Source organism: Trachypithecus francoisi, unplaced genomic scaffold (genome assembly GCF_009764315.1).
Source record: "Trachypithecus francoisi isolate TF-2019V2 unplaced genomic scaffold, Tfra_2.0 Lachesis_group17, whole genome shotgun sequence".
NCBI lineage: Eukaryota > Metazoa > Chordata > Mammalia > Primates > Cercopithecidae > Trachypithecus > Trachypithecus francoisi.
This window is the reverse complement of record NW_022681462.1, coordinates 14,149,568-14,164,783: the sequence shown is the minus strand read 5'-3', so window position 1 is coordinate 14,164,783 and position 15,216 is coordinate 14,149,568. Positions and strand designations below refer to the sequence as shown.

At 40.3% G+C, this 15,216-nt stretch overlaps 2 protein-coding genes across 4 annotated transcripts in view; one reads left to right on the top strand and one right to left on the bottom strand.

Annotated features, from left to right (window-relative positions):
• The window catches only part of UGP2 (UDP-glucose pyrophosphorylase 2), a 54,245-nt gene extending 43,919 nt beyond the window's left edge, over positions 1-10,326 (bottom strand). The window contains exon 1 of the mRNA XM_033176837.1: positions 9,466-10,326. Within this exon, the coding sequence (XP_033032728.1) occupies positions 9,466-9,484 (19 nt within the window). The 5' untranslated portion in view covers positions 9,485-10,326. The remainder of the gene's footprint in view (positions 1-9,465) is intronic.
• The window catches only part of LOC117099724, a 132,361-nt gene continuing 126,870 nt past the window's right edge, over positions 9,726-15,216 (top strand). Inside the window, exons 1-3 of one of the 3 annotated variants that reach the window (XM_033239223.1) lie at positions 9,726-9,812; positions 10,717-10,957; positions 11,370-12,183. In XM_033239223.1, coding sequence (XP_033095114.1) covers positions 10,739-10,957; positions 11,370-11,546 — 396 coding nt within the window. In that variant the 5' untranslated portion in view covers positions 9,726-9,812; positions 10,717-10,738 and the 3' untranslated portion in view covers positions 11,547-12,183. Of the gene's footprint in view, positions 9,813-10,465; positions 10,958-11,369; positions 12,184-12,359; positions 12,662-15,216 lie in introns of those variants that run through there. The other 2 variants (XR_004443972.1, XR_004443973.1) reach the window with 2 other exon arrangements.

Sequence of the window (15,216 nt, the reverse complement as noted above, 5' to 3'; positions counted from 1 at the left end):
CCTGTGTTTCAGAGCTGGCACCAGGCCCAGATTGGTCCAAAGCCTTCCTAGTGATTTGGTTTAAGCATAAAACGTAATACAATTCTGGTCAGTGAGCCATAAGGGTATAATCTGTCAAAGAACTTTGGAGAAAGGTGTTCCTCACTGAAAAAAGACATACATCAAAAAAGATAGTATTTTTTCTACTCACATAATGAGTATGTGTCCACCCATCACCCCACATTTCTTCTGCCATTAGTGCCCTTGAAGGAAGCTGACCCAAGAATGAGGCAGATATGCCAAAGATAGCACAGCAGAAGGAAGGTCTGATAAACTTTTGTACCGAATTAACCAACCCTGCATATCCTACTTCAGGATTTATGAGATAAAAAGACCCTCATTTTTGAAAGCCAAGTGAATTGGTATTTTTCTGCTCCATGAAGTTAAAAGCATCCTAACTATAAGATTGTTCTAAAACATGCACTTCAAATACCACTCAACACTTTTAGAAAAGGGGAGGCAGAAATGAGAAAAAAAAAAAATAGAAAAATAAGAATGGTCCAGTATGAGTTCCAGAATACTGAGCATCATCCCAATCTCTGGGAAACCGCCCTGATCTCTCAGTACCCAAAGACTCAAACTGTTTTACTTGATTAGCTTCTGTCATTTTGATGGTGGTATTCCTAGTGCTCTAAGCAGTGGCTTCTGAACATTCAAAGAGGCCTTTCTTTCTATCACAATTGATTTGGGAGTTTTAATCATTCCTGTCTCTGTATTATATCAAACACTCCTCAAAATCCCAATTCTTTAAATGTCTGTCTGCAATCCTAGAACATATTCTCTTGAGGGGGAAAAAACTATATTATGTCTTGCAACTTTGTTTTCCCAAAACCTACCTTAGCACCTTGTACAGTATAGGTGCCTAATAATGGTATGTAACGAAACTGTAGATCACGACTTAAATACTCATATAATAGTAGTTTGAATAGCTCCTATTCATTTGTCAGAGTTCAGTTTAGATATTACCTGAGATTATCCTCCTAGAAATCTTTCTAAACTAAGTTACCTATTACATGCTCATATGCTAGATCCTTGTACCTCTCCTTTATAACATCATACTTTTAAAAATTTATCCAATGTTTATCTTATCCAATAGACTGTAAATTCTGCAAAAGTATATGTCTGTAATGTTCACAGCTGTATTCCCACTGCCAAACACAGAGCCTGAGATACAGTAGATACTCACGTAACATTTATTGAGTAAGAGCCTATTATGATCCAGCTATGCGCCGGGTATACAGAAGGCAAAATCTAGTCTAGTGTAGGTAGTGCCTAATAAGACTACAGTGAAAGTGTGTAAGAGCCATGATGTCTGGTCACAGAAAGGCAGAATTAAGATAAGTACAGACTGTCATAAGTACTTGAAGTTCCAGTCCCTAAGGTTTCTCAAGCAGAGGCTGATTTATTAGTCAAGTATCAGGCATATGGTCAAAGAAGTTTCACACAAGTAGGTAGTCTAGATAAATGACTACTAAATTTCTTTTCAATTTTATTAACCAATATAAATGCCAATGTAATGTTTTTAGTAACTTTAGAGATTAAACAAAACTGGGCAATTTATGTTTATATTTAGTTTAATCTAGGGAAAATAATATAGAAAAAATATTCCAAGTCATTCAATGATATATTAGGAAAAGTAAATTCAATTAAATTGTATCTTACATGATTTTATGTGATCTTTTCTTACTAAAATTATTAGACTGTCAACTATAATATGACTACACTGAGATATTTTTAGATGACTCAGCTTTACATTCATATGAATGCTTAATAAATGCTTTTTGATAACAAAAATAAAAGGATATCAGGCTTTCAAGAACTGTGGCAGCAACAAATATGCAGAGCAGGTTGCTAAATAAGATTTTTGGTAATCATGCAATGATTTACTTAAAAAAAACTGCTACAATTTATATATAAACCAGACTTCTCATTAACAATTAAAATTAATCCTACTCTTACACAATAGAGTAGCTCTTAAAATCTCAGAGGAAAAAGAAAACACTACTTATGGAAAACAGAATATTCAGAGGAGATTTGTTAAAAAATACCACTTTGTTTTATGTTTAATAACATAAAACACTCCTTTGTTGAGAAGAAAAGAGGTATGACATAAAACCACGATGAAAAGCCAAAAAATGATCAGGTAGTCCTGCCCTGTAACTTGATAATGTGTGCATTTAGAGAAACTTTTATGCTCAGAAGGGTTTTAAGGTCAGTGAGTCCAATTCCTTATTTTGGAGATAAAGAAACAGGGGCCCAGAGATGCTGACTTGCCTAAGGACACAATGCCAAGCTGGAACTCAAACCCTGTTGCCTGGTGCCCTGTTTCTCCTTCTTCTGGAGCAAGGTCTCTCCTTTCTCAGTTACAGTGCATTTACGTGGTTTACCACATCCAGGTGTTTGCCATCAAATCTGAATGAAAACCGGCAGCTCAACTATGTCTGCTATGTGAGGTTAAAACTACAATTAGAATAATACTTTCTTACTGCATCTCATGCTCTTCAACTTCCTTATACACTGTGTTGTCTAAGCAATGAAAAAAATCGAAGAATGCTTTTATGCGTTCCATAAATATTTTATTACCAAGGCTAAGCATTTTGCCATTGGCACAAATAAACGCAAAACAGTGGATATAACTATGTTGTTCTGTTTTCCTGTGCTCTTTGGAAGTTTTAAAATTCTAGGCAGGCATATAACACAAATGAAATATCACATCAGCCTCTGCCAGAGCAGCAACTACAATACAAACTCCAATCACATTGTTATTGTGGCCAAGGAGCAAGAAGAGCTACTGGCAAAGAAAGGATCCCCTAAAATAGTATTTTTACAATATGTTGACTAGCAAGTAAAAAGGAGACTAAGCATAATACAATTAATTTCTGGTCCACGAAGACAATGAATGGCTTTTTTTTTTTAGGACACAAGCAAAATCACAAAGAAACAGGGAATTCTCTTGATTTACACAGAAAAAAACTAACGGAAATATCTAAAAATGTATAGGGAAATGAAACATTTTATTGTTTATGTACATTAACTGAGATAACATAGCCAATTTCTCCATGTTTCTCAAAAACAATCCTAATTGTCAAAATGGATTGGGGGCACAATCGATTTCATTTGTTAATGACTGAGAAAAATAAACAATGGTACTGTTGGCAGAGGCAAAATTTGAATCTTAGACAATTACTGTGCAACAAATTAAAGGAGATGCCTGCATCACTAATCAAGAAAACTGGGAAACAGCTTTCAAACAGAGTGTTATCTCTTTTCTCACACTTAAGTCACCCAATCAAAAAACACACAGTTTAATTTTCTTTGATAGCTTCATAAAGCCAACTTTTGAAGAATGTGTTATTAATAGAAGGATATATGCCTGGTAGTGGAATTTTATATATCTAAGAAGTGGCTGGGCGCAGTGGCTCACACCTGTAATTCCAGTACTTTGGGAGGCCAAGGCAGGAGGATCACAAGGTCAGGAGTTCAAGACCAGCCTGGCCAACATGGTGAAACCCTGTCTCTACTAAAAACACAAAAATTAGCTGGGCATAGTGGTGTGCACCTATTAATTCCAGCTACTTGGGAGGCTGAGGCAGGAGAATCACTTGAACTTGGGAGGCGGAGGTTGTGGTGAGCCGAGATCACACCACTGCATTCCAGCCTGGGCAACAGAGCGAGACTCCGTCTCAATAAATAAATAAATAAATATCTAAGAAGTATGGTTTCAATTAATATTGTGCATGGGACAATCCATTCAATTACCAAGGCCAAGATGGCCACAATTTCAAACACTATTATTCCAAATTCAAAATATGATATTTGGAAAAGAAATTGTAGGCTATGTCAAAAAGGCAACAGTCTTTAGAAAAACTCTGTCTTCTAAAGAGATTCTATCCAACCAAAAAGGTAGTAACTGAATCATATTTTCTCATCCATTAACTCCCAAGCCAGAGAAATTGCCCTACTAATTTATTCATATTGCTGGAATTTTCTCCAACAGTATAAATGCTGGACATCAGGATGAATGGTATTACAGAAAGTTAACATACTCTTCTTCATTTTCACAGATAATCCAGGTTGACTTTCAAACATCTGTTTAACTTTTCAGTAATTAATATGGCTAACTTTCTGAGAACTCATAATGCCTACACTTCTGAAAAAAAATTGGTGGGAACTAGGAAACTACAGTATATTTTCTTTTATTTGAAACACTTTCATTATTAAGCCAACTGATGTTCCCTACACAATCTAAGTATCCCATTACTTTAATTAAACTTGCTACAATTCATTTATGAAGGGAAAAATAATACATACCGACAACGGGAACGGTCTCTGTGAAGCAATATTACAAGAAAATACCTATGGAGTAAAATAACACCTTAGAGTAATTTCCTTTTAAGGTCATTTTTCAATTTATTCAGAATATTAAAATGGTACTCCCCAAAAGTATACCAGTTAATATTTCTAATTTCTCAAATGTCCCTCATCGATTTTTTTTCCTCAATAGACTTTCACAAATGAAAATCATCCATCTTATTAGAAGAAAGGCTGAGTTAGCAAGAACAGGGACAATTTAACCATAGAGATTACAAGGTCCATGTTGGAAGACAGTCAACACTTTTCATCAGCTCAATTCTTCATTTTAGATTTCTTTAGAATTTTTTTTTTTTTTACATTTATAACTGTGACCAAATTTAACTAAACCCTTCTTTTCAAACAACATAGTAAATCTTAAATCAGATCTTTAAAAAATGAGGGGTATGCCCTGGTCATTATTTTCATGCCTCTTGTCCTCACTCAAATCCATGCCACTATCCCTGTGCTAAAAGTGTCCTCATCATCTAAACAATCAGCAACAGGCTAAATTTGGTTTAAGGATTTGGGAGGAACCAGGCCTCAGAATGCTTCTCATCTCTGTATTCCTCGGAGACCCCCCCCGCCCCCCCACCCAGTTATAATTAGCTCAGTAATCTTCCCTGGCTAGTTGCCATCTACCAAATAGGAGTCACCAAAAAAGTTACGAAAAGATTTTTAACAAATGGGAAAGCTGATAGGCCTCAAGCATTTTTTGAGTGACAGAGGTACTTAAATGGCTTTCCCTGAAATGTAAGTACGTACCTTAATTTAAGAACATTAGGGGCATTTTTACATAATTTAGATAGATAATGGCATATTTAAAACCATTTTTTTAAAAAAAAAAGTGCCTCTAATATTAGAGCATAAGCATCCATTATGGCTTTAGCTGGCTAGACAACATTAGTCTCTTCACTATTAATTAAGTTTCAAAACGTTTAGAGTGATTACCCCAAAACTCTCAGAACTTTTTAGAAGCAAAATTCCAAATGGCACCCACTGACAAACCTGACAAAAACCCACAGCTGCTGATGACCCCCACCCCTGGTACCTTCAACTATGACAGGGAGCCCCCTTTCTCACTCAGCTAGGGAAGAGATTCATTTAAAATAACTGGGGGCCCTGGAACAATCCCTGGGGTAAGGAAAACCAGAAGCAGAAGAAATGTCACAAACCAGCAGAAGGTGACTCAACAGCAGAATAGCTAGAAATTCTGTTGCAGATCCAGTAAGGAAAGGTCTTCCTAACAGAACGAATCTTAAGTGCCTGAGGGACAGAGACCTGGGGATGTGGCCAAAGAAACCTGAACCTTTTTTTGGCTAAGAAATATATACTAAGAACTCTCCTGCCTACCTAAATATTTTTATTAACTGAACATTTCCACTAATAGTCTATGGTCAATGCGCTTGAGGATGGAGATATGCGGCTTTCCTGTAAGGCACAATGCCTAGATTTGGAGAAGGAGATACAAGCCAAGTAAAGCAACCATTCTATCACATTCAAAACAGGTGTACACAACACTTAGGTGTAATGCCCAGATCTGCTCAACTTCAGTGCCTACCATAAGGGATACGCCAGAAATCCTAATACAGTATATTATACATAGTAAGAGCTCAAAAAAAAATGTGTTCACTGTATTCAAAAGAAAACTGTTACCAACTTGTATTCAAGTTAAGAGGTTATAAAAACTAAAACCAAATTCACATTGTCCAAACTTTACCTTGCCCCACCCCTGCACATTTGTTTTTTTAACACAGTAACACCTAGGCCTGAACATGAAATCTGGAATAAGAAAATAAAGAACTGTCATACCTGCCTTTCTTCAGTTCTGTAGATGACATGTGGTTATATTTCAGGTGGCAATGCTATCTAAAAGGCCACCATTATTTCAGGAAAGAAAAGTAAAATTGGCCACCTAATATGTGCCCAGCACATCCACAGAGTTCATCTCATTTCAGCTTCTCAATAACCCTAAGGCATAAGCATTACTGCCCAATTTTTATCTAAGAAGAAACTGAGGTTTGAAAGTTATGTGTCTAAGATCACCTACTAGTAACAGTATTCAAATCTAAGTCTGTATCCTTCCATCTTTCCCAACATTCATGTAATCTAAGAAGTGTTATAAAAACTACAACCAAAAATGTAAGATAACCTACTAAATAGTACATGGAAAGTGCTAAGCTGTGGGCTTCTCATTCGTCAACCATGACAAATTCATTTAGAGTATCCACCACTTACAAAACACTGTATTTCTCCCAAGGATATAATATTATCTTTGGCCAATGGGAACTGACAGTCTAGCTGGAGAAACAGGCCATTTCCACAGTTGTTAATGTCAGAAGCAACAAAAGATGTCAGGAAGGACAAGGGTTTTAGACACATTCACATAAGAATTTGTGCTGGGCGCTAGCAGCTCACACCTGTAATCCCAGCACTTTGGGAGGCTGAGACTGGAAGATCACTTAAGGCCAGTTTGAGACCAGTCTGAGAAACATAAGCAAAGCCCGTCTCTTTAAAAAAGGAGAAAAGTAGCCAGGCATGGTGGTGTGCACCTGTAGTCCCAACTACTCAGGGGGCTGAGGTGGGGGAGATCAAGGCTGCAGTGAGCTGTGATCGCACCACTGCACTCCAGCCTGGGCAACAAAGTGAGACCCTGCCTCAAAAAAAAAAAAAAAAAAAAATTCAGTGATTTATACAAGCTGCGAACTTTGGACAAGATACTCAATTTTCCTCACCAGTAAGGGCAGGCTAAAAATCTACATCTCAGGACTCTTAATAAAGCTTAATGAGAAAATTCATGAAAAAAATAGTTAGAAACCTAACATTTGTTAACTCTTTCCCCTGTGAAGGAGCATGAACTACTAAGTGTCAGTGATTGGAAATATCAATATTTTCTGCAGCAAAGATCAAAGAATTTGATTTGCTTAAAAAAAAAAATCAAAACCAAAATTTCCAACCCTTATACTTGAAAGCTCTTTTGTGGAGATAGCTGTGTCATTTGTCAATTAGGTTTATCATTTATAACAGCAGCAGAGTTAAACATAAAGAGGGCTCACACTGTACAAAATTTAAACAAACAGGAGCACATTCATGTCAAAAGATTTTGAGGAGGTGTCATATTTTTGTGCAAAACTGCCCATCTTAAAAGGAAAACTACCATTTAAAGCAAAAATGTATGGCAACCATAGGCTATGGCACATGCCTAAATCCCATTTACTCAGGAGGCTAACGCAAGAGGACAGCTTGAGCCCAGGGGCTTGAAGCTGTAGTGCACTATGATTGCTCCTGTGAATACCCACTGTACTCCAGTGTGGACAACACAGTAAGACCTTGACAAAAAAAAAAAAAAAAAAAAAAAAGAAAAGAAAGAAAAGAAAGAAAGAAAAAGAAAAAAAAGAAAAAAAGGAAAGAAAAAAAGTGGCTGGCAACTAAATGCAATCTGGTATCTAGGATTGAATCATGGCAACGGTAATCTGAACAAAGTCTTTAGTTAACAGTAATGTACCTATGTTAATTTCTAAGTTTTGACAAATGTGCAACTTTTCTATAAATCCAGAAGTATTCCAAAATATAAAAAGTTAAAAAAAAAAGTGGATGACAAAGTAATGACAAACATACACAGCAATTCTTACCACTTGATTTTGAATCTCCTGAGGACAGCTGGTCTTACAAAGCAAAGGCTGTGAAATCAGTCAATGCTTGCCAATTCTGTAATCTATTCTAAAGCATAACTCTACATAGAACACCTTGGGTTTAATAATACTTCTAACTTTTAAAGAGAAGTAACTTGTCCACTTTTACCTAGCATATTCTTGCAAAATACCGCCTTTATGGTAACTGAATATTGTTATTACAAAACCAGCACGTTTCTAACAGTTCTGCCTTTCTATTCTTAAGACATTTACTCAATCAGAACATAAGCATCTCTTACCACATGTAAGGTATAACATGAATTTGGAAGTCTAATAACAAGTGACATTTCTGAGCTTAGTGCTAAAGACAAGCATAGTGTTCGATCTGTTTCGGTAATAACACATGCAGTCGAATTCTCTTTAATCTACCACACAAAATTTAAAGAAGAGTCAATAAAGTGATGTAGAACTCAGTAAGGCATTTTTATTCCCAGGGTCAAATGATGGCCATTACTGACACAACTTTTTTTTTTTCCCAAAAGTACACCTACATTTATCAGGAAGCACAGCAAGTGTTTGTGAACTTTATTAGCTGTGTGTTCATCAAGATGGCTGAAGCTTTCACACACTGGAGTCTACAAGTCAAGAGTTTACTTGCATACCAGAAGGCAAATCTCATGCTACAAACTGGTGTCAAAGGTTTATGGCAGCACCAATTTCAATGAGTACACCGTACACACATGCATTCATACACACAATGTCATTGATAATCTCAGTTGTGGCATTCCCTAACCCTTTTTTAATACACATGTGGAATTTAGAGGACAGTTTTCAAATTTCAAAGAAACCTTAATCTTTTCATAGTTCAAAAAAGGAAAAAAATAAACACAGCAATGCAGCAAAGTCATTTCTCCAGCTGAAATGACCTCCAGCTTCTTCGGGCTACTCCCGGTTTCGCAATAAGTGAATCTGAGACGCAAACCACGTACACACAAACGAAGTAAAAGGGAACACTAAAGCTTCCCCAACAGTCCCAGCAAAACCCACCTGGCCTTTCCCAATCCTCCCGCTTCCCCAGCCCTTCCCGTCTGCGTGCACGCACAGGTACCTTGACACAGACCAGGAAAAGAGAACAAGATTAATCAGCAGCCAAAATCCTGTTTTATCACTTACAGCCACTATCCAGAAGAGCGACAGTACTACTAACCTGATTTCAGGGAGGCAAAACTAAACCCAGCAGGGTACAGGAGCATAAATTATACGTGTCTGGAACGTCAACCCAGCAGCTCAAGGCAGCTCAGATGACAATTCAACGAAAAGGATTTCGCAAATGTTATCAATCTCAAATGAACATTTCCACTTCCAAACCACCCACCAACCTCTCCACTGTCAGTACCGAAATTCCGCTGAAGCAACCCGGGATATAAGCAGCAGCATTTCTTACCTTGTACAAATCTCGACATTTTAGGGGTTTAGTAAAATACTCCGGTTTGTTTTTTTTTCTAGAGGAGTCACGCTATAGGGCAGGTCTCTCCTCCTCTCCCGCTTTAACAACCGACGTATTCTTTCTCCTCCTATATTTAACTACTTAAGGGAGTATTTATTCAAAGCCATTAAAACTGGCTCAAAAAAAAAAAAAAAAAAAAAAAAAAAAAAAAAAGAAAAGAAAGAAAAGAAAAGAAAGAATTCCTTCTCCAATTCCAAAAGATGGAAACTTGGTGCGACTGAGTCGACTTGGGAACTCCTAAGCTACTGACACAAATGAGGGCCAGCTGGAGACTCCCGGAAAAGGTAAAACCACACGAACTTAAATTTCATCAATGAAAGAGGCGGACCTACAGTGGCTATTTCACCGCCCCCCAGTCCCCACGCCCTTCGGGGCTGGACTGCAGGAGGCACTGGCAGGCCGCGCCCCTAGCTGCCCCCTCCCCGCGTCGCCGTCCAGCCCCAAGCCGCTTCCCCCGAAAACCCCGGTTAACAGCGGCTCCCGCCCAAGCAGGGGTCGGGGAGGCGGGCGAGGCCGGCAAGCGGGGGCAGTGCAACCATTTTCACCAGCCATAAGTATCCTGGGACTAGGAGGCGCTACCAATTCCACGCTCTGGCGGGCCGACCTGTCGGGGCCTCAGCTCCCCGCCTTCCCGCCTCGAGCAGTGAAACCGGCCGCAGCTTTATCTCGGGTGGGGCCGAAGGCTACGTTGCCCCTCCCCCGCAGCGGACACTAAGGGGTAACTGGCTAGGGGTAGATCCGTGCACCGGCGCGGGAGTCCCAAGGAAGGGCCCTGACCCTTCCCACATATTCTCGCCCCGCCTGTCCTGCGCTCCTCAGAATCCCAAATTCCGCCTCTGAGACCACACAGCGGGCCAGCGAGAGGGGAGAAACACACCCATCCAGGGGGTCGCCGGAAGCCCAACCCCGCCCCTCCTCAAGCCGCCAGCGAGACCCACCTTCCTCTTCCTTTAGCAGCTGGGGAATTGGGGGCGTTTATGGCGCCCCGGGAAGAAGGCTCGCAGGCTGAGAGAAAGTCACCTCTGAGGCGCCCTTCTCTCTCTCCCTCTTCCCTCACACATGCACACCTTGAGCCCCTCCCTAACGGTCGCAGCCCAGCTGCTAAGCCCCCCTTGTCCACCCGTCAGCCGGCTCCCGACACCCAAAGCCCCCACTTTCGCCTAAACACCTCCCCTCCCCCTCCATCAGGAGCAGCCCCTTCAATGCGGAAATGTCCCTGCCGCACAGACCGACAGGCGCAGCCACCAGTCAGGAGCAGAGGCGGAAGCAGGCTCTGGCCAATGAGATGTGCGGAGGTGGCAAGGGGCGGGGCGTTGCGGCACCTGGGAGCCGGTCGGAGTTGGGCAATGAGCAGTACTCTGGGATCCCGCGCGTGGGAGCGGCACCTACGGCGGCGTTGCGGCCAGGGAAGCCTCGCCGGTATATCGCAGTAAGGGAGAGCACCTGAGCACGACTGGTTATTTTTTCCAATCGGTAAAAATGTTCCCGCTGACTAGGAACTGAAGAAAGCTCTGCGGATAGAGCCGGACCTCCCCACCGCAGCTGTCCCGAGGGAGCCCAGACGCTTCTCAGGGGACGCTTGCTCCCTTCATCACATCTGGTTGGGGGAGGGTGAGGATGCGTTAGGGAGTAGGCAGTGGCCTGTGTGGGGCCAGCTAACAAAAGGAGGGTTTAGGCATTGAAGAAAGTGACAAGTGAAGGCTCCCTCACCGGAACCACCACCATCCCCATTGCCCGGGTTCCTAATCCTGTAGAGATTTCTGCTGTAATAGGCATTTACTTTTCTGTTCAACATGGAACTGGCTTAAGTTACTCCTCAAGAGATGCTTTTCTTTTGGTAGATTCTTGAAGTCCTCAAGGAAAGAGGATGTTACACGGAACTTGACACCAGCCTGGGGACTGTTACAGGGCCAGCCCATGGCTTGTCAAATCACACCTGGTATCGCCAACCCCACCTGCACCTAAGACTCAGTGCGCCTGGCAACGAGTGCATTTCAGACTTTACATTTCCACTTTAAGACTCAAATAGCAGGCACCAGGACCGATGAATTGCCAGGCCTTCTCTTAAGTGCCTCCAATAAACCAGTACAGTAATTACAGAAGAGTTTGAGGCTTTGGGCAACACTAATCAACCAAGGTAAAGTGAGAATTTTTTAATGACTCGTTGTCTAAACAAAGGAACTTTGATTTTTTGGTTCCACGTCTTCATATGGAAATGTTACTAGAACAACACGGAAAAGGCTAGTGAAATTTTGTTATACTAGAAAATGACAACCGTTGGTACTGTGTTTCTTAACATGAAATCCAAAAACATTACACTCGAAAACCTCTCGGCCATAAAACGAATTTTCCCCAAACAAAACCAAAGAAGTGTCTAAAATCCAGATGTCTACAGTTTAATAACAGCATTTGGAGACTGAAGATCTTAACAAAATCTCTGCATTCTTTGTGTACAGTACAAAAATTGTTCTAGCACTGAAAAAGCAGTCTTTACCAATAAGCATTAGTACCAAAATAAAATACTACCAAAAGATTTGGGCCACATAGGGTTACCTAGCCTGCAAAAGATAAAGGACAATGAAGAGATTTATTTGTTGTTGTTTGTTTTGTTTTTGTTTTTGTTTTGAGATAGAGTCTTGCTCTGTTGCCCAGGCTGCAGTGCAATGGCACAGTCTAGGCTCACTGCAGCCTCCGCCTCCTGGGTTCAAGTGATTCTCCTGCCTCAGCCTCCGGAGTAGCTGGGACCGCAGGCTCGTGCCACCACACCTGACTACCACCTGGCTAATTTTTGTATTTTTAGTAGAGACAGGGTTTTGCCATGTTGGCCAGGCTGGTCTGAAAACCACCCCCCCCACCTTGTGATCCTCCTGCCTCGGCCTCCCAAAGTGCTGGGATTACAGGCATTAGCCACCACGCCTGGCGAGTTTTTAATTATGCAAGGTTTATTATAAGAAATAATGATCAGTTACTGTATTTTCGGCCTTCACAGAAGATTAAAGAAGAAATAGGCTTTAATTGCAGCAAGAGCATTTGTTAATACCTAAGAATGGCATCTTGATTTATGAGTGATTAAAATTTGAGATGTAGTACCAAAGGTGGTTGTACACTTGCTGCCTCAAGAACGCTCCAAAAAGTAAGTAACTACCCATCTTCAGTGGTTACACCTATAACTACTCAGTCACTAGTTCTTAGGGAAGTAGCACTCTGGAAGCCAAATTTCCAAATATTTCTAAACAGTACCTTATAAAATGAAATTTCTTTATACATCGGTATAAGTTTAAATTTCGAACCCACAAACACTTTGTAAACGAGCTTCCCACTCTCTCAGAGCCACTAAGAACAACCTCACTTGACAAATCATGTGGAGATGGGAAAGAAAGAGGTGGAGTTCTTGATGGCCATGGAGCAAAGGCATGCTTAGAAAGCAGTTACCTATTTCCCTTTATGTATTTCAGTCATTGAAAAATTGCTTTCTCTGGGCAAGTGTGTGTATCTTTAATCCTTTTTGTCATAAGATACTACTCTGGAATATCCCTTGGAGGTGCATGATGTTGATAATCTGTATCATTAGAAATCTGTAACATCGGTAGATTTACAGATTTTACCTTTGCAGAAACTTGGGGTGGGGGGATCCAAAGAATGAAGATGGGGGCTGATAAGAGTGTGTGCAGGGTTAAGGAGCTGGAGTGAAACGGATTGTGAATTAAAAAGAAAGCCTGGAAGCCAGTTTTTGTCGGGTTCCATATGCAACCATCCAAGGATGATACAAATTCTGCCTATAATTTCTTCCTTCTTTCTACTTTCCCATAGAAGCTTGAGGAAACTCAGTTTGGTTTACCCAGTCCCATATCCTGAGATGTATAACAACTTCACCATATCTTTTTCCTTTGCTTTAGACAGGAACTTCCTATCAACAACAAGGAAACCATGTCTGCGGTCCTATTTCTAAGCATCTTTTTTGGTGCCTTTTTAGATTTAGTGCTTGGCACGGTGTCTGGTACATAGCGAAGATTCCATAAGTGTATATTGAATGACCAGTTTAGTGCCACTAAATCATTTTAACTCACAATGTTGTATTCTACTCTCCACTCTTTTTTTTTTTTTTTTTTCTTTGAGATAGAGTTTCACTCTGTCACCTAGGCTGGAGTGCAGTGGCGCGATCTCAGCTCAATGCAGCCTCTGCCTTCTGAGTAGCTGGATTCTCCTGCCTCAGCCTCCCAAGTAGCCAGGATTACAGGTGCCCACCTGGCTAATTTTTGTATTTTTAGTAGAGACAGGGTTTCGGCGTGTTGGCTAGGCTGGTCTTGAACTCCTGACCTCAGGTGATCCTCCCGCCTCGGCCTCCCAAAGTGTGGGATTACGGTCTTAAGCCACAGGTTTGTGCCTACTCTCTACTCTGTGAGAGCCATATAAAACATAAAAAGTTTATGTTTAGAGATAAGGTTTTTTAAGTTTCAGTTATTTCCACCTGGAAGGTGAACCTGGGCCAAAGTATAAGAATGATAGCAGCAGATGTCCTGATGACTTTACAATAAGCTGTGCTAACTACCCATGAGCATTATCTAATAAGGAGTGGTTTAGGAATTGTTAAAGTATGAAATAAGTATACAGATTATCAATGTGTGGTCTTTTATTTTTTTCTTGCCTGTCCTGCCCTATCCTCTACATTCAAGAAAATAAAGCAGTGTAGTTTGAGTGAACATGTAACAGGCATAAAAATTTCTGTGTCATGCCCAACGTGTTTAGCCAAGAGACCAGGCAACAGTTATCCACTGGACTGTTGCCCATACTCAATATTGGCTCCCGTCTGTACCCATCTAAATCCCAGGCCACCCACATGAGAGAGGAAAAAGGGGCTACTGTTACTTAGTCAGCAGTTGCCAGTTACTGACTACATCTAACAATAGGGCATTTCACTTGAGTAAAAAGGTAACCAAACAGGCTTAACTGGAAAAAGATATCAAATTATATCTATGAGGTGGACTACTAATGAATGAGTTGTCTAAAAATGAATGGGTTTCCAAATACTTGAGGAAGAGAAAGACTTCGTTCTTTCCTGTTGCCAACACCCTGTTGCTAATGAACCAGGAAGTTTGCTGAAACAAGTTGTGAATTTAAATTATGAAATATCCTTCCGTTTGTTCACAGTATGATTTTTAAGTTATATTTGAGAGTTATATAACTTTTACATCAGAACAGTAGCAGTTATTTCAAATAACTGAGATGCTTTTAAGAAAATGAAGTTAGTTCACATTATGGATTGTGAATTAATGGTTCATAAACCAATCTAAGTGGTTTTAAAAGTCATTAGGCTCCCAAGCATGTTTAATCAAAACATGCATTATGTTGTTCATGTTTATCGATAATTCCCCTCTAGATTCTCCTTTGAAAGTTGAAGGAAGCAGGTCCTTACTATTTTGTTTTCTGTTTAGTCTGTTCTGCATGTTCCCCAGAGGAGAGTGTTGGTGAGAAATGGTGACACCCATGAGGTTGTTGTATTTCTGTCATGTGCAAAACTGTATCTCCAAATCGTGCCTGCCCCTTTGATTATAGAGGCAGTAGAGCCATTCCCTTTAGTGACTAGGCCTAGGAATAAACATAAATGAATATCCTATATTGTCTCAGGGTTTTTAACAAGCATAGATTGTAATGTGATTATAATTTGAAAAGATAAAAAAACTAATAAGA